The sequence below is a fragment of the Larimichthys crocea genome, chromosome XV (genome assembly GCF_000972845.2).
Source record: "Larimichthys crocea isolate SSNF chromosome XV, L_crocea_2.0, whole genome shotgun sequence".
Taxonomy (NCBI): Eukaryota; Metazoa; Chordata; class Actinopteri; family Sciaenidae; genus Larimichthys; species Larimichthys crocea.
The window spans coordinates 16485832-16505342 of record NC_040025.1 but is presented as its reverse complement, the minus strand read 5'-3'; the positions used below and the strand labels follow the sequence as shown (position 1 = coordinate 16505342).

The window sequence follows — 19511 nt, the reverse complement described above, 5'->3', positions numbered from 1 at the left end:
ACTAATGAAGAGAGTCGATTAATAAAGTTAACACACGGTATTAAAACACAACTGTCTCTGAGACTTTTTGTGGTTAGTCCCACATTTCAAAGTAAAGAAGAGGATGGTGTATAATGTTCGCTTTTAGGATATTATGCAGGACTTAATTTCGGTCGGATGTGGCCGCAACATGATCCTACATTGGGCGTTAAAACGAAATCTGTGACCGTTAGATTCTGACATATATAAAAGGTCACAGGTGAAGAGGACAAAAATACGAACACTGTCTGCTGTTATCTCAAATAAATATTCAGTTGTTAAGCCTAAATATTGGCAGATTATCAGAATGAGATGTAGTTTAAAAAAAAAGTTAGCCTTTGTGTGGTGTAGGGAAAATTGGATGTGCGTCTGTGCCTAAAGGTCAAATGTAACATCAGATATTCTCCTTCAAGAGTCCTCATTTATGCTTCCATATTTAGGATCATAGTCATCTTAGTGTGTCTAATGTGCGCACTTTTTTTTCACCCTCTTAGTTTTTCAGGAACTGTGCACGTGTTAGTGCTCCTCATTAATTTGTAAATGAGCACTCCTTACACGTGCACAGGGGCGCGCGCACTCTCTGGCCCTCACTCATTCACTGGGTGAAACTTTTGGCCACGAGCCCGCCACGCGCGTTTGGTTGAGTTGATGGTGGGTGGGGCACACGTGGGAGGGGCTTACCCGGCTAAAGGCAAAAAAAGCAGCCCGGTCGTGCCATTTGGGGATGAAAGTTCCATGAGCACTGATGGCTATCTGAGGGAGCACAAGAGTTTGGGACATTGGTGGATGCACGAAGAGAGAAAAGCAGCGACTCTGGACTAATTTCTTAGTTGCTGAAATTTTTTTTCTTAAATTAGCCAGATTTTTTTCTGTGAGGCTATTTTGCGCAGAGCAAGCGGTGAATCCAAACAGGTGAGGTTACACATTTGTTTATTTTCAGTCCAGAATAATCCAAAGATTATCTTATTCGTAAACCAAATTTTCTCTTCAATTCAGCACATATCGGTGCACTTGTATTCTTTTTCTTTATTTCATAGTCGTTTTTTTGATAAACTGAAAAGAAATTATATTTGCAGTTGCTAATTATGTTCATTTATAGGCTATAAAGCCCAGACACAGTTGCGTGCAAGTTCTGAATTCATAAATTACAATAATCTGTTCCACTTTTACGCATTAGTGCACAATAATTAACTGTGACAGTTTTTTCCCAAAACAATGGGAGATTCTCTTCCAGGTCTGTTTCACAAAAAGTGGTTCTTATAACGTTTGTGCTATATGGCTGCATTTTTTCTGCAACAAAATGTACTATTGTAGTTTAAAACATTTTTATAAACTTTTAAAAAAACTGAGAAGTACGTTATAAACAGTATGTGGGTGGCTCGCCCACTTGTGTGTTGCCTATTTAATCTTTGAGCTTTATATGCTGAGTAAATCCCGTCGTGTCCCAGATTGACTGCGTCTCTGTAGAGACATCACCACATTTAGCCAGCTTATCCCCAAATTGTGATATTCTGAATTTTTTCATATGAAAATATAAAACATTTTAAATAGTTACAGGGTTTCTTCCAAATAGCTTTAGTATGTTAGAGCCAAGTGAGCTGTCCACACTGCAGTGCTGAAATGAGAGGACTGACTCTCCATAGGACAAGACTTCTAGTTCCTGTCCCCAATCAACCATACTATAAAATACCTATTAGGAGTATAGGAGCATATTAGCATCATGAATTAAATTTACAAATATTAAACAACTAAGGCTGTATCTGTTGACTCACTCATTTTTTTCTGTCATATCTTCAGATCAAAATGATGACCAAACCATTTGGAAAGAGTGGGGATGTCAGTGAGCTGGTGAGTTCCCTCAGCTGGCTGGAGGATGAAGATGGCAGCTCTCAGGATGGAGAGGAAAGCCCAGAGATGAGGGGGCACCATGGCCTGACTGTAGGGAGCCGAATCCACTCCTGCACAGAAATGGGCAGTGAGGATATGGAGGAAGAAGAGGAGGATGAGGAGGAGGAGATTGGACCAAATGGAGAAAACGCTCCCAAAAGGAGAGGCCCTAAGAAGAAGAAGATGACCAAAGCTAGACAAGAGCGGTTTCGCGCCCGGCGAGTTAAAGCCAATGCCAGAGAACGCTCACGTATGCACGGGCTGAACGATGCCCTGGATAGTCTGCGCAGAGTGATGCCCTGCTACTCCAAAACACAGAAGCTGTCAAAGATTGAGACTCTACGGTTGGCCCGCAACTACATCTGGGCTCTGTCAGAAGTGCTTGAGAGTGGCCAGTCCACAGAGAGCCATGGCTTTGTGGAGATGCTGTGTAAAGGTCTGTCTCAGCCCACCAGTAACCTTGTGGCTGGCTGCTTGCAGCTGGAACAAAGTCCGATGATTCTCAACAAGCTGGAAGACAAGTGTGGAGGCCCAGGGGTCGGTGGTGTGGGGGGTCAGGCTGGCCATACCCTCAGCTACCCATCTCCAGGCCTTCCCAGCCCCCCCTATGGCTCCCTGGAGGCTTCCCACCTTCTCCACATGAAGGGATTCAAGGGGCCTGTATATGACAACCCCTCCCCTAACGAATGCAGCAGTGGCACCCCACCATACGATGGGCCTCTCACTCCCCCTCTGAGCATCAGTGGCAACTTTGCCTTGAAGCAAGAGACTTCTCCCCATGAGTCAGAGAGAAACTACACACCCCACCCAGGACATCATGCCCACTACCTCTCATCCCACCATTACCCCACTTCCACATCTGCTGGCCTGCCAGTGGGGCCACAGGGCCACCCACTTTTTCAGGCTTCACGCTATGAGCTGCCCCTAGATGTGGCCTTTGACTCCTTCACTCCATCTCACCTGATCACCTCTCAGATGGGCACTATCTGAAGTGTGACCATGAACAGTTGAGAGGACCAGTGATTGAGTCTGCTATGGAACTGGCTGCCCTTGAATAAACTGTTGTAAAAATGATGGCCATTGTACTAACTGTATAGAGAAAATGGTTTGAATTAAGTTGTCTAGTACTCTGGGAGAGCACTGAATGCTCAGAGACTCAACACCTCAACTCAATCTACCTGATACAAACACGCACCCATAACTTTTAATGTTTTATTTATTATTTTTTGTCATGATTATATGTTGGTATTTGGATTGTATTTTTTCTGAAAAAGTTGCCCCCTCAGTTGTTACAAATGACTAAAGATGATTTTACCAAATCAGATATCCATGCCTAAGCATTACAAAGATGTTTCTGTGCAAGTGTAAGGATTGAACAAAAACATATCTGCATATCAAAAGAAACTGATAAAAAAAAGTAACCTAAACCTAAATTGTGTGCTGAGGCCTACAACCAATGTTCCCCTCACCATAAGAAAAAGCAATGCATTTATTTATATCTGTATTTAATATTTATTTTGTTAACGTCTTGTTTTTTATATTTTTCTCAGCAGTTTTTGTTTTACTGTTTCTCGGTCTGTTGTCAGTCACTGGCAGCTGTACTGTATTTAAATTATTTATTTGAGGTCTTTCAGGTACTTGTTCATTTGGTGTCACCATATTTTGTCACTGTACTGTTATTACTGTAAATATTTTACTGTTTCGCACTTAATTGAATAAATATTCTTATATTATATGCTATTTCCATAGTAACAATATTTGTTTGTGGCTTTTTTCTGCCATGCTGCCATCCTGTACTTAACTTTTAGTTTAACAAAACATTCATGTCACTCAATGCAGAGCCAATATTTTACAACAGCTGAATATTGATTATGTAGTGAGGTTTCCATTAAAATACTTCTTTTTGAATTGTACTACTAACTAACTTAACAACTGTGGTGAAAACCTGGTTCGGCACCACAAACAAGATTATTTTCTGTAATTTCACAACAAAAGCCAAATTAGGTAAATTAATGATTGTAGTTATTTTGAACATAGGAATCAATGGCCAGCTCACACATCACACTCACTATGAAAGTTCCCTTTGCACACATTAAGCCTCAGATGTTTTAATGAATTGGTATGATCACTATCATACCAATTCATTAAAACGCTTGCGTGTGCAGATCTAAAACAAGTAAAACAACCATCACAACCATCAATCATCACAATTTTGATATGAAGGCATATACAAACAACAATAGGAAACTAAAAATGTATATTAAAGAAAATGTATCCAAGTTTTTTAATAACTAACATGAACACACAAATTAAAACGAATAAAAATGTTCAAGACTAACTTGCTGGAATAAAGCAGTACTTTGTAGCCAGGCAACAGAGGTCTGTTGCTAGATGTGTGTGTGTGTGTGTGTGTGTGTGTGTGTGTGTGCGTGTGCGTGTGTGTGCGTGTGTGCGTGTGTGTGTGTGTGTGTGTGTGTGTGTGTGTGTGTGTGTGTGTGTGTGCGCGCGCGCGCACATATGTGTATGATGTCAGAGGCTTGCTCTGGAGTGTCTGTCAGGTCAGGCAGGAGGCTGTTGTAGGCCATGGGAAAACAGCTCTAGGGAACAGGTGAATGTGTCACAGAAGCCTTTCTGAGTCTCTGCCGTTCACTCTCACTCTCCCACATGTCCCATTTTCCCATGTAGCTCATGCCAAAACACTGTGGGGCAAGAGTTCTTTTTTTATTCTTTCAATTCATTCACATTCACATTAACTCAAAGAGAGAAAAGCACCAGGTTTCTGTTCAGAGACACGGCATATGGATGTTATAAATTAACTGATCTGACACTTTTTTTTTATATATATAATTTTGACTAACCTCAACACACAGTATGTGTAAGTTGACAGTTCAGCATAGAGTGAATAAAAGATACACTATTCTGATCCCTAATTCCTGACCAACTCAAACTGGCATGGTTCCTAACATTTATATCACTGGGAAAAAGTCAATCTTGACTTTAATAATTATGTTGAAGAGCATGATGGCTCTTGAAATAGACAAAGAAAGGGGTGGCAGGGTGTAAAGAGGGAGAGGTGAGAGCAAGTGCTGGTGTGTTCAAGTGTGTTTATCACTGTGGTCCTTAAGGCAATTGTAAAAAAGGGAAGGTGCCTCAGAGGCTGTTGTCCAAAGAGGACTTCCCCCTCTTCAGCTCTCTCTCCAAAGGTTTGTCTTTTCCAGTCCTGGCAACACAGTGGAAAAATGGTGGAAGAGAAAAAGGGAATTATTGTTTTACTGGGCGCCACTGGTCCATTGTAAACGCAGCCTGTTCTTTCTCTTGACCTGTGACCTGTATTGTTGTAGGGCTTCTCGTTCGGGGAGGGCAGACAGCTGGGGGAACTGCGGGAGGGCTGATGGACAGCTGGGCCAATTTGGGCATATAGAGACAGAGGGAGAGAAGAGAGTGAGGGCATGAGAGAGGGATGAGAGAGGGAAAGGGTGTGTTGGGGGAAAGATGAGAAGAGGAAAAAGAAGGAGAGGGCAGGAGAGGTGACTGGGGTCCTTGCTCCTCATTCACAAGTTTGTCCTCTCTGCTCCCCTGTGTCAGCCCTGGTATAGGAATGACACATTGCTTTACACACAGGCAGACATTTGGCCTATGAGAAAGTACTGGCAGAGTTCGCTGGCGCACACCCTCTTTGTGTCTTTGCCGTTTTGTTATGGCAAAAATGGTGGTGATGTGGGGGGGCAGGGTATGTGGATTATCCTCCTGAGTCCAAAAACATGAGTGGATGGATATGGAAATAATCCACGTAAATTAACTTTGGATACAAGATTACAAAAAAGAGAGATGCAGGACAGTCTCGGGAGATTGGGGCATGATGGTGGAGAAGTAATTTTATAGATACATGGAACAATTTATCAAGATATAGAAAAGATATATGCATGTTATTAGATTAAAACATGTTTTGGCTTTAGTATTGTTTTAAACTTGTATTCTTTTCTACAAAATACTGCAAAAAAATCCTGACTTTACAGCAAATGCAGACTGAGAGTATTAAGTGGCTCTTATTTATGATAAGGGAAAGAGGGTCTCTTAACAGGAAGGGAGCTCATGCTCTGCAATGCCTTCTTGGCCGAGACGGCAGATTGCAGAGTGCGACCTGTAGCTAAATCCCCTGGGAGAGTGAGGTCATGTCAGATATCAACCCACAGAGAATTAATAGTTGTTAACAGTAGTTGATACTACACTATACATCTTGCTCTTGATTCCTAAACTTTTGTAGTCTTTGTAGTTTTTGCCAATAAACATGAGGGTATCTAATCAATTTAAAATGATTCAACATAAAATTAATTTTGGCAGAAAAAACTGGCACCATTGACAAAAAACAAAACAAAACCAACAAACAAAAAAACATCTGAGCTAAGAGTTAGCTTGCTTGCTTTCCTTCTCGCTCTCTTGTACATACAAGTTTCTGTGTGCAGCACACTTAATCCACTGGCCAAACAAGAGTGGCTCCCACTAAAATGAAAAGGTCCTGATCCATAGGAGCTAGATAGAGAGATAAAGCATTGTGATTAAGATTGTATTAATGGGGCCATAGGAGGCTGGAAGGCTTTAATCAGTGTCTGTGTGCCGGTAATCCCTCTGCCTTTAAGCTGGGGCGAACACAGTGATTCCCCCCCCTCCTCCTCTTGGGCCACAGTGCACAAGCATAACACATGCACACACACGCTTCTGTGGGGAGCATGGGGATATGAGTGCCCAGGTTGAGAGGTGGAGCACCCCGAAAGAGAGACTCCCTAGACTTAGAAGAGCAGCTGGTAGAAGAAAGACTGAGGAGATGGATGGAGAAAGAGATGTGGGAAAGACAGAGGAAAACAATGAAAGATGGCAAGGGTGGCGTTATGAGAAAATGTAGGGAATGGAGGGGGGTGGGTTAAAATGATGACGGGGTTGGTCATGGTCAGCATGGTGGAAGCAATTAAATATAAATGAACAAAACTTTAACTTTTCCTGACCCTGCTTACAGCATAACACCAGACTAGACCATCATTTATGAATTGAACAGTGAGACATTAATAAAATGAAATCCAACAATATCCAAGGATGGTTCTCTACCACCATCTAATAACAGCACTGTTCCCTTTTGTAAAATATGTATAATAATAAATACGGATATTTCAAATAAATAGTTATTCAAATAACTATGTTGATATGTTCAGAAAGAATAATGCTAAAGAAAATTTGAGTTGAGCTTATTCTACTGATGCAAGAGAAAAAAGGAGATGGGAGGGGAGGAAAGAGGGCAGCTCGTGGACTCATTACCTATTGGAGTGGATGTAAAAGGTGACATTGTGTGCATGAGAATAAGGGGTGGGCCTTCTCCTCCCAGAGTTCTCTGAGAGTATTAGGGTGTAGGAGTTAAAGAGCTTCTAATGGGATCTGGATGCTGTCGTGTTTACCCTGCCTCCCCCCCTTGCACGCCCATTGCATTGTGAAAGTTGCTGGGCTTTGGGACACCACAATGGGCTGAGTGTAGGGACAGATGGAGGTCCCTTTCGGAGAGGGCACAAAAAAACAGCCAAGGTAGGAGGGCCACGGTGTCTGAGAGCGCAAGCAGCCAGCATGCCCTACTGCCAGAGACGTGAGAGAACATTAGAGGTGGAGGAGGGAGAGAAAAAAACTGAAAAGGGCTTTAAGATTCTTCCTAATTATAATGCAAGGAAGAGTGTATCTTGGAGAGTCCCTATGCTGTGGTAATCTGTCTCTAAATTCAGCGTGATCTAGACACATTCACATGGCTTTGGTTCAGAATCACTGTGCAGTGTAGGCCTCTCTGTCAGCTGGTCCGTATACATGCCATATAATCATTTATCGTGCTTTGTGTATTCTCAAGTACGTCTCAGAGTGAAACAAACCAGCAAAGCTTTAAAAAAAAAAGAAAAAGAAAGAAAACTTACAGTGAGAAATATGTAAGATGTTTAAATCCCTAGTGCTCAGTTATGATATATCGTTCATTTAGTATTAGGGTTGTTTATTATGGGTTAAAGCAGGTCATGCAAGAGGGTAAATGCTGTTGTCATTCATTTAGGGTGGTGCAGTGTTTGGAGCATCAGGGGAGAGGGGTTTGGTGATAGATGCTGATGAGGAGAGAAGCGAAGCATTGGAGGAGGGTAGAGGGGAGGTACCGGGCGCAGGAGCAACAGATGGGGCTTGATGGAAAGCTCAGGTTGTAAACTTTCTGTTAGTAACATCTGTCCGTTTATCCATCTGCTACACTCACTGTTTACAGTTTGTTTAGCAGAAACTCATTAATTAGAAAACTGCAGTGGAGGCCACTGGTGCATCCTTTGTCACAGTATTAATTATATCAGAGAAGTGCTGTAGTGCAATGCAGACTTCTATTAACGTAATGACTCAATTTAAATAGTCTATTTCTAAATAAAATTATAATTGCTATAAAACTGAGGCGGGGGAAAACATATACAGCCAAACCCCCCACACCTTAGTTATTATCCAATCAAATCAGTTTTGCACCATTCCCACAGATAAGCCCATCTATCACATCTGTGCCCCTCAGGGACAGAAGTCACGCCATGCCTTTTTCTTTGTTCATTTTTCTGGAGCACACATAAATAAGTGGATTTACACGAGATGGGGATATAAACCCTGATTAGAGTTACATTAGCAATTACTGTAAAGTCTTTTTATAATCAGTGTACTTATGCAAATACCATACCACTTACCTAACTAAATTTCAATACCAATGTCTCATTAGTAAACTGTATTTTATTGGGTACAGTGGAGGTTTGTCTAAGGCAGCTACATCTAGTGAATACAAAATTAATACTTTTATCCATGACAGCAAAGCATGAATGACTGAGGAAAAAAACTCCAAACAGCATCAATTTTAGAGCATTAAAAATAACCTGAATTTGAAGCATAACAGTTATATTCGAAAGGTTACATCACCTATGGGTATTTTACTTTTTGGGCTAAAAATATTCCCTCTTCAATTTGCTCTACAGCAGCGGATAAAGGAGAATTAAAGGAGCTGATCTGAGCTCAGTGGCCAGAGTGTTAGACATTAATCCAGAACAGTGGAAGGGATAGCATCTTTTAATCCTGCTCTCCATCCGTACAGCCCTCCCAACAGACACAGGGTAAGACTCACACAAACTGAGACCAACATCCCTTGTTTCTGCTACATTAAAAACTCTAAAGACTTTACACCAAATAATGTTATTGTTTGTTCCTGAAATGCTAGTGAAGAGCAGTGAAGTATTACGATGTGACAGTGTTTGCTGCATGAGCATGTTTTCCACAATTTCCATTGTTAGCTGCAGCATCTTTCCCAAATCTCAGTCCTCCTTACAAGGTTACGCAAGTGTCCTGGTGAGCCCTCTCAGTGCACACTGTCCCTCTATATGTAACAGATGTTACTGGGGCAACAGTTGGTATGGAATGGGAGGGGCTTCAGGCCATCTGTCCAGGGTCAAGGTTTGAAAAGAGGTGGTAGGGATGGTGGCACGTTCAGGAAAATGGTAAGTATTTGGTTGAAAAGAGGGAATATAGCCCACATTGTTATCCTGCTCAATGTGAGCTTTCATTTCAGATCGCCTTTGTGAAGATTTTGAGCTTGGGATTGGAAACTCCAGAAAGTGTGCCTGAGACATGGGGAGACTGTAGCTTTAGTGCAAAAGCACCATCTTGTGGTTAAAGATAACACTACAAATAAAGTGTAATATTCCTCAAAACTTTATTGATATTTTAAACTGTCATTACAACAAACTAGTAAATCAAGACTTCAGGCTCTTCATACACCCACAGTGTGGCAATAAAATCTGGAATTTTGATTTCACTATATGGAGTCCAACTGAGATTTAAGGCTCTCAAGCGTATGGTCAATGTCATCCCGCAAATATGCCATCTTCTTATGATAAACCTTTCTCTAGAGGAAAGAAAACCTCTGCATGAGTATTTAAGCAAAAATCTCTCTTCACTGCACACAATGTACACAGACAGTAGGGACCACTTACATGGTAGACTTTTAGCCTCTCCTTTTCCATATGATAGAATTCAGCCACAGTTAGTTCGGTGAAGTCTTTCTTCATGGTTAAGAATCCACAGTTAGGTGAGCGTTTTGTGTGCTCAGACCTGGGCAGAGAAAATGTTATGAAGGACACAATATCTTAATGCAGCAGAGAGGGGAGACACTGCAGGTGAATAAAGTAAACATTTAAAGTAACAGATAACCATAAAACGTTTTTTTTTTAATTGTATGTTTAAATATGCAAATGAGATAATATCTAATTAAAATGTGCTGGATACATTTCTTGAGCAGAAATCTGAACATTGAATCAAGTCCTCTACAAGAAAAATTAATACATTTTTCCATGTTTTTATGAAAAAAAAAGTTAAATAAATCAGCCTATAATAGAGGAAACAAACCCCTATGTAAGAAACTACTGAAGTAGAGATGTATGGCCCATGGTATGAGGAAAAAAAAAAGAAACATATTGTAAAATACTTTGCAAGACACTACAGTGAACAGGCTAAAAAAACCTGCTAACTTTTGGTGGATTTAGAAGAAATACTCAGATACAAATAGCAAAGTTTAGTATAATAAACTAAATATTTTGGGCATTTTTTTTTTGGTCCTTCTCTTTGTAAGAAACATGTTATAGAAGCAAAACAGCCCAAAATCATAAAACGATCCAGTGCATTCAAAAGTGCCTTGAGTAAATTCAGTTCAATCAATATTCCGTGAAAGCAAAAACACAATATAACAAAAAGATCCTATTTTGTTTTGCAGCTATACTATTTGCATCTGAGTGGGGATTGGTAATAGGATCAACTTTACGTGGCAGCCATGTTTTCTTTTTATTCTTGATTGGTGCACTGCAGGCTATATCAAATAGAATCGTGTTATGGATATGGGCTGTGACCATATATTTATACATGTGTACATATTGCACACATTGCACAGGACACATTTCTATGTATTATTATTATTATTATTATTATATTCTTATTATTATTATTATTATTACTATACTTACTACATAGTAGTATAATCAGAGGTGTCAAGTAACGAAAAACAAATACTGCGTTACCTTACTTGAGTAGAATTTTTTGGTATCTATACGTCACTGGAGTAATTATTTTTCAGCCGACTTTTTACTTCCACTCCACTTACATTTACTCGATTTCCGCCATTCAGAGTTCACAGAGGCGACTAATGAGATCTATGTAGATCGGAGGAGAACAAAAAAGTGCTGGCTGATTTTTATTGGCAGATTGTCACACACGACAGCCAATGGTATCGTTTACAGCGCGCGCCTGACCAGTAACAGTGTAGAGACCCACACAGGGCGGGATCTGAACACGGAGCATCAGCGCTAAAGTTTAACTGCTTAGCTCATTTTGAGACTCAAAAGTTTTGTCAACACGTGAGAACTGACAGAGTCTCCTGCAGTATATCTGTGTGAACGGCTTCAGCGGCTCTCCTCTGGCACCGTGAGTCACCATAGTTAGGGGAACGCCATGAAACTTTATAATCAATAAGAAGTTGTTTTTTTTTGGTTACTTTAAGATTAATATTTTTGTGACCCTTTTCAAGCTTTATTTTGATAAAACAGCTGAAGTGAAGAGTGAAATGTGGGGAGAGAGATGGGGAACGACATGAACCCTGGGCTTCCGCAGCAGGGACTGAGCCTTCGCACATGGGCCGGCTGCTCCACCTGAGCTAAACACCGCCCATTTTATGATTAGTTTGACGGTACAAAGTCATGAATGTAACCTGATTGTAGCTCAATGCTGAAATCTTGTATTACAACATATGTAACAGATGTAAAGCCTCAGAGCTTCTTTTATTATTAACAGTATGTAGTGATGGCAGAAAGGAGAGAGCTCACCATCACACTGAAACTGTCACAAGCTGCAAAAGTTGCTCTTATTGTTATTTAATCCTGGTGCTGTTTGTTTGATGTATTTTTCTGTTAAATGGTCAGAGGCTCACTTGAAACAATATTAATGATAATAATAATAGAAAAATAACGTAGTGATAAGTTCTGTAGCTGGTTGATTATTTAAAGAGTAAAACTTGAGACAAGTTTGGGGGGAAAAGTATCAGTTTGATTTCATATATTAAAAATTACACTGAAATGACAAAAGAGAAGTGTGAACAGAACAGCTCTTTAAAGCAGCAACCTGTAAAACTGTGTCGGTCAAGTATTTAAACTTGATGTCTGCAGTTTCTAGCCTCTAAAGTTTATTAACACATATAACGTGCAGCGAATGATAGCATTATTATAATGATGCAGTTTAAATTACGTTAATTGCATTAATTATCTGATCCGTTTGTTTTTTTGTGGAGCTGCCAACATATCCACATTTCTCTCTGACAGTGCGACACCTGCTGGTCGTATTCTGTAACTACTGTTGTCGTGTTTGCTGTGGATTGTGTCACTGCTCCACAGTGTTGAACACTGAGGCCCCTGTGTGGACCTGTATGACCAGAAGACCTGCGTCATGTCATTAAATGTCTGAAGTTCATCCTCACAATGTGTGAAGCCAAAGAAAAGAATGTCTTCAATGTAGCGCCTAAAAACAACAAGTTATCTGTTGTTGAATATATGTCTGTCTGTCTCCATTGAACTTATTTCAGTTTGAGATTCATTCACTCAACTCATCAAGACCAGGCAGGAGGAGTATATACTAATGCATGTAAGACTTTAGCCTACATACTTTCTGTCTTGCAGTGGAATGAATGACCCATTTATTATGCTGTCATTTCTTGCTGCCCATATTGAATTAAATATTGATTTTAACGATCAAACATATTTCAGTAACTGAAGAGTTTACTGTTTAGTTTCTGATTTTTTTTTTCCCCCATTTTGTTTTGCACTGCAGCAACACATTTTTTTTTATTATATTTTATTCTTTAAAATCAGAATAAATTGTGTAAAATGTCCATCACAAGTCCCCAGAGTCCAGGGCAACATATGTTTGTTTGTGTGGAGTGAGTGGCAAAACCCAAATATATTCAATTTATGTTGAAAAAACATAAATTAGAACATTTTCAAATACAGATTGTTCTTTTAATCAGCCGAACTTCAGCCTGAGTTACACAGCTAAATCTATGCTACAAATACTGAGAAAAAGATTTGAAAAACAGATTTTTTTTTTTTAAATGATTTATAACCGAACCCTGACCCGTGCATACCTATGGGTAGAACTGCTGCATCATCTGCTGGTTGAACACTCAGGCTGGTAGTACAGTGTGCTCAACTAATTTTTTTTTTTGAATGAATAATTCAAAAGTGGAGAAACCGAAGGAGGAAACCACAGCAACACCATGAACACTGTAAACTCCTCACAGCAAGCTGGAAAGGCACAGTGAACCCAAAGAGCCTGCAGATCTATGGGGCCCAGAGTCCTGAGTCAAGTCCAGGTTGGTTATTTTGATGATTTTTTTTAAAAATTAATAATTAAAAAGTGGAGAAACCAAAGCACTCGGAGGAAACTACAGCAACAATGTGAACACCTCATCGCTGGGAACATGTTACTTTGAAGTGGAGAAACCGAAGCACTTGAAGAAAACACAGTGACCTTACAGTTGCAAGAGCCAACGTGTTGAACACGAAGGCGGACTTGCAACTGTTTTTTAGTCACATATGCTGCATGGGCAGCATTGGAATGGCTCAATGTGTGGAAAAGTGAGATGAAGAACCTCTCGATGTCGGTCTTTTTGGGCTTTACCAATTGTCTTTTCAGAGTCTCAGTTACACATTCATAATATATTATGAGTTCTCTGACTGCAGGCTAAGCTCCACCACACTTTTGCCGCCTATGATTGCACACAGATCCTTGTGCACGGCCCTGGCTGTCTTCTTTATCTGGTGTCCTGCTGGCTGGATAGATTTAAAGTCTACACCGCCTGTGCACAGCATGTCTTTCAGAGTTGAAATTATCTTCTTCCTTTCATCATTAGACACTGAAATCTCGGTCTTCTTCAGGCACTGGTGTACCACTGCCATCGGTACATATTTGCAGTTGGTTGGGTGCTGACACAGAGTTGGCTGATCAGTGACTTTGGGTGTTATGGACTCAAACTTGGGTGAGTAGTCATCATCGCCTTCATCAGCGATGGATGGCAATCACACACAGGTGTGACAGTTACCTTTATCGCCGACACCTGGCTCATTGGTAATGGATGGTGGTCTTGGCTCAGTTACAGGTGTGGTAGAGACGCCTTCGTCACCATTGACACCTGACTCAGCAGTGGTGAAAGGTGCTGATTCCACAGGTGTCACGGTGTCCTCTGGGAGCTCCGGCAGATCCAGCGCTCCCTGAATCCTCTTCAGACTATTGTCCACATCATCTTCATGAACTTCTCCATCTCCATTTGGATCATGACCAGATTTACCTTCCTGGCTCGGAGGACACGTTGAAGATTCTCAAATATGATGTGCCCCAGCTGCTGAGAATGCACTTCATGTTGGCCGTTGTTGATGCAAATGGTCATGGTTTTGTAGGTACACTTATCAGGGTTTTCTGGGATTGTGTCCTGCACCACTTTGTCTGCTGCTGGAATCAGGACATCCAGTGGTTCCTTCTTGCAGTTCAGTTTTGTCCTCAGCTTCACTATGAAGCTGGCGATGGCCTCCTTGGCAAATTTGTTTTCCACGACATTCTAGTAGTTCAACCTGCTGGACTGGGCCTCTGGTCTTGGTGTGCCATCATTATTTAGTCCAAACTCTTCTCTGTTGTTCCAAATATAGTGAGCAATTTTGCACGCTGCTTCATCTGTGTCTTCATTAATGCTGTTGACAATCTGCAGATGTTCTTCTGAAATGTCAGCATTAAATTTCACTTCAGGGTCACTCACATGTTCCAATAGGACCTCTTTTACAGCTTCAGTGGTTGTATCAATAAAGCTTCCTACTGAACAACGGTCTTCCAGTCCTATCAGAGAGACTGGAGTCTGCTCCTGAAGACTCTCCCGCTCTTCCGGACTTGTGAGCTCAGTTGCTGTATCTGGACTCTGAATCAACAGTACGTGACCTGGACACACACGACATTTTGACTTTGCAGTTTTTAAGCATGCTGATCACGTGTTTGACAATGATCTGCAGTCTGCGGGTGATTTTGAACTCGCTGCCACTTACCTTTGCCGGTGAGTTGAGTTGATTTTATTTATATATAAATACAAATGTTTTGAGAGATACTGATCACTGAGTGAAGAAGGGCTTCCCCTCCTTACAAAAGCCAATTTAACCACTGGTAACACACAGTTCAGAGTAAGAGAAACCAGAACAATTTCATATCTGAAGTTACTGTACTCCCAAGCTGAGGAAGTTGACATGTTTTTCTTACCACGGATCGTCATCTGGTTCCCAGCCCTCGAGCTCAATCAGACAGAAGAAACAGCAGGCAACATCAGGCTCATTCAGACTGGGACAGTGAACAAACCCAGCCTTGGCCATCTGCAAATACAAAACAAAACAACATATTCTTTAATTTATGTAGCAGGGGTCTTTCTGATGACTGTAAAAAAACAAAATAAAAACATTAAGCTCTAACTTTTATTAGTTGACAACTCAGTGACTAAGTGCAAATCAAGAACAAAAGACCCTCACTCAGGGGGATTAATGTGACTGAAACCAGAGGATGATCTAATTTTGGCTCTTGGGGCAGAGGGCTGGGGGTTAAGAGTTGCCAACATGGCATAGAGTGTTGCTCATCAAGTGAGTTGTCAGCAGCCCATCTATCATGACAAGACTAAGGGGGGCTGATGCAATGCAACTGAATCTGGCACCTGCTTAACAGCGTCACAAGCTGTCACGGCCTGTGATGTTACAGGATAAAAGGCGGTGGTATAAAATTGCTGTGTAAACAAGGTTGGGCTACACCAATAATTATTTTCATCAGCCGCAGGCACGTAATGTGTATATAAATTAGACTGTCTTTCAAAGAGCATAAAAGCTGTTTGACACATCCCACACATGTGCACAGTATGAGTACCTGCCGGCCCAAATAAATCACCTGTAAAGTAGTTAGTACCTTTGCTGCAGACAAATTCCCTTCTTTAATTATCTATCAGTCAGTCAGTCTGTCAGTCAGTGTCCTGAAGGACAGCAGCTTGCTTACCTTTTCAGGTGTGCAGTTGCATTCCTCTCTAAACGGCCAGTCTACAAAGCTTTGTTCACGTAAATCCTGACTGTACATTTTGTCATAGGAGTAAAACCTTGTTTTCAGTACATCTATGCTGGCCATATCTTCAGTAAAAAAACAGCCTCAATCCACTTCTTGGTGTGGTTGATGTGGACATGCACACTTCCACAGGTGTTTTCAGTTTTGGCTGATTAAAGTCAGACTTGAGGTGGGTGGGGCTGTCATGGGTCTCTATGCTGCATGTTTTTCATGTATCACATCTCTACATGCAGTACAAACTGAACCTTTCTTGCTCAAGGCCCTCATCTATTTAGATGATCTCCAGTGTTCTCTCTTCACCATTTTTACAACTGACTTTAAAATGCTGACACAAAAATTCAAAGCACACTATACTTTTTGATTATATCAGTTTCCTTGAAGCTTTTTTGTTTGTCTGTTTGTTTTTGTTCTAATGCAGATTGAGAGGAACGATGGAAAAAAAAATTCATTACACAACCCATCCACTCACCAGGCTCATATACTCTATGTTTCCTGTATATTTATTTATATTTATTTTCCTAATTATTCATCATTAACCTCAAGAATGCCATCCACCCTGAATTTCATGGCTCATAGTATGATAATAAAACCAATGTTTGTTAATAAAACTTGAAAACCTGAAGTTCAGCTGAAGATAATTTAAGGTCATGAGACAGTATATTATAAAGCTACAGTCTTTAGTAAGTAAGAAATTCCCTCTTTTAGCTGCTGATTGCAACCCTAACTACAGTTTCTGTAAAATGCATGAAACTACTTATGCTTATGTACATTAAATTCCATTTCTTCCATATTCTGCATATTCTATTTAGAGCCCACTAAGTCTTACAGACTGGACCTTTAAAGCACCGTAACCCATCCATAGCCATTTATTAATCACCTTATTTGATTGCCTGAAGCACTGAGATAACTTTACTTAATATAAGGTACTTTAACTGATGTATGACACATTGGAAAATTAATGTACATAACTCCCTCTGGTGGCAATTAAGGGAAATGGTATGGCTGGTATGGCTCCCATCAAAAGCCCAAAAAGTTCATGCCCTCACAACACAATTTTTTATCAATCATTAATATTGATAGGCCATATCTCCTGGTCATCCACTGCTCCCAGTGGCTGTGCAGTGACACCTTGCCCAATGTGAAAGGGCCCCGCTCCCTGGTCGCTGTAGTAATGAATAGTTCTACATGACTCATTATGCGATGAACTATCCAGGAGAGGCTGAGTTTAAGTCTGTGGTGGCTTTTTCATTTCTTCTACTCTGTTTTTGGTACTAATGTCAGACTTAAATTTAAATACTGCGCATCGCGCGTGTTTTCCTTCCAGTCACAGATGTGTTTTTAAGAACTTTAAAAGTAAACACAGACATAATACCCAGAAAGTGAACTGTCCAATTTAATGGTTTGTGGTGTAAACTTTACTAGCTTGTTTATTACTGTAAGAGACAGGCACAGTCCTGGTGTGCAGTGCGTCCCTGTAACACTACCCCTCAGGCCCCTGGGTGCTGAAATGTGCTTACAACTGTGAACTGCTGTCCTTTTTGCCTTCTAACCTTATCTTCCAGCAGAGTGCCTGGGGGGGGCGCTGAGACGCAGTGTGCTTGCTTATGAGGCTTAGAGTCTATGATTTTTATATTGTGAGTGTATCACACTTGAATAGCTGGCAGCCCTTTAAAAGGTGATGCTGTGTAAGGGCTTATTGAGCAGTGGGCCCGGAGTAAACTGGACATCTACTGTATATTTGATGTCATGTTACTGTAGCTCCGATTCGTGGGTGGCTGCCTGCTGCAAGCAGTGCAGAATAACATCTACCTCTGAATTTACGCATGTGTGTGTCATTCAACATTTTTCCATACGTTCAGATCTTTCGCTATTTTTCTCAACTTTCGCTGTTTTTCTCAACATGGCTGTAGCATAGGTGTAAGATTTATTAGTTTGACCTCCTTCATTCCCAAGTTTTGTGCTGAAAGTGGTTGTTGGCAGTAGACAAAAATGTTTGTGTAGCAATAAAGGCCTATACTGGTTACTGTCAGAGGTTTAAAAATGTATTTGTCACTTCGCTCTTCTAAAGGGAGGTTGTTAATGAGAGACAATTTAGAGTTTGTGCCATGTGTTGTACCACAAATTAATTTTCCCTCTGCGTGCTGTATTTCACTTTTACTCCTCATGCCTTCATTGACATTTGATTCTTTCACACCTCGTAGCCTCCCTCCCTCCAACCTTCTGCTCACTCCTTCTTCTTATACAACTGCCTTCACTTATTAAGGCCTGCCACGATTAGCTGCTGGAATCTCCTGCTCTTGCTTTGTTTTCACACGGAGCTGAGAAAGAGAGACAGAGAGAGAGAGCGAGAGAGAGAGAGCGAGAGAGAGAGAGAGAGGGACAGCGAGAGAGAGGGAGGAGATAGGATGTAGGGAGGTGGAAGGGAGGTGATAGAGTCAATGTGTTTGTTGTCTTTATTTCCATATGTCCTTCACATTGCCATCGTGGGTGTAAGGCTGCGTTGTTTTCAAAGCTTTTGGAATTTTCAAATTACAGTTGAGGATCGTTCCAGTTATTTTTCTTCCACCTGAAGAGCTCTGATGTTGGGAAGGATTTCACAGAGCAAATAGTTGTTTCTCAGTGTGCCTGCATAGGTTTGGATTCACTCAGTAAGAGCAGCAGGAGGACCAGAGGTGCAATCAATGTGGAGTACAGGTAAGAAAGGAGCCTATTGCCCATCTATTGCTACTGTAGCCGTCCAATTCCTTTTAAAATGATGCGGTGCCGGGTCTGTGGGGAGCATGAAATACACCTTTTCCTGCTCCTGCGTATCAGGTCAGCTTTTTATTGTGTGAGATTTTGGTGGTATAAATATCTATTGAACATCATAAAAATCTTCAGACCAGACTGAGTCTTGATTCTTAGCTCAAATATACACATGTCCCCACGGAGCTGACACATGTCCTGACAGCTCCACCTGTCCTCTGCTGCCCTCACACCCAGAAAGAACATTGCACATTTGGGTGAAGCTGAGCTCATCTAGTGTGTGTGTGTGTGTGTGTGTGTGTGTGTGTGTGTGTGTGTGTGTGTGTGTGTGGTCTTGCGTACAGTGTTTGTATTCAGGATTAAGGATTTTTTTTTTTTACATGAGATGTGTTCATGTTATTGTGTGCACCATTTGTAGTTTGCTGTCAAAACAAAATAAGAAATAAGAAAAGAAAAGAAAAACAAGATGTGTGTCTGATGAGTGTGGAGTCTAAATTCTGTAGCTGGGATGTGGTTGACCCTTGACTCCCAGTTTCTTCATCTGCCACATCACTCTCAACTGAGGAATGTCTGAGTTTTAGAAATAGACTACGATCTGTGGAGAAGATAATTACTTTAAATTGCTGTCTTCCAAAATACACACCACATTGCGTAAGAACGTC

The 19511-nt window shown here is 40.9% G+C and overlaps 3 protein-coding genes across 3 annotated transcripts in view; 2 read left to right on the top strand and 1 right to left on the bottom strand.

Moving 5' to 3' along the window:
• Positions 1-754: 754 nt before the first annotated feature.
• Positions 755-3606, top strand: neurod4 (neuronal differentiation 4). Its single transcript, XM_019259242.2, has 2 exons — positions 755-930; positions 1816-3606. Exon 2 carries the CDS (start codon positions 1822-1824, stop codon positions 2893-2895), a length of 1074 nt encoding a protein of 357 aa, XP_019114787.2. The 5' UTR covers positions 755-930; positions 1816-1821; the 3' UTR covers positions 2896-3606.
• A 6023-nt stretch (positions 3607-9629) lies between these two features.
• On the bottom strand, positions 9630-16260 carry birc5b (baculoviral IAP repeat containing 5b). The gene is made up of 4 exons (XM_010747892.3): positions 16042-16260; positions 15268-15377; positions 9927-10044; positions 9630-9838 (listed from the first exon to the last, which is right to left on the bottom strand). The coding sequence occupies exons 1-4, from the start codon at positions 16165-16167 to the stop codon at positions 9749-9751; spliced, it is 444 nt and encodes a 147-aa protein (XP_010746194.2). The 5' UTR covers positions 16168-16260; the 3' UTR covers positions 9630-9748.
• A 2322-nt stretch (positions 16261-18582) lies between these two features.
• Positions 18583-19511, top strand: part of znf385a (zinc finger protein 385A) — a 59027-nt gene continuing 58098 nt past the window's right edge. Inside the window, exon 1 of the mRNA XM_027288785.1 lies at positions 18583-18798. Coding sequence (XP_027144586.1) covers positions 18786-18798 — 13 coding nt within the window. The 5' untranslated portion in view covers positions 18583-18785. The remainder of the gene's footprint in view (positions 18799-19511) is intronic.

Coding starts and splice junctions, on each gene's coding strand:
- neurod4 (XM_019259242.2), top strand. CDS start 1,822: ATGATGACCAAACCATTTGGAAAGAGTGGGGATGTCAGTGAGCTGGTG.
- birc5b (XM_010747892.3), bottom strand. CDS start 16,167: ATGGCCAGCATAGATGTACTGAAAACAAGGTTTTACTCCTATGACAAA. Junction 10,045..15,267: donor GAACCAGATGACGATCCGTG/GTAAGAAAAACA, acceptor TTCTCTGCCCAG/GTCTGAGCACACAAAACGCT. Junction 9,839..9,926: donor AGAGGCTAAAAGTCTACCAT/GTAAGTGGTCCC, acceptor TCTTTCCTCTAG/AGAAAGGTTTATCATAAGAA.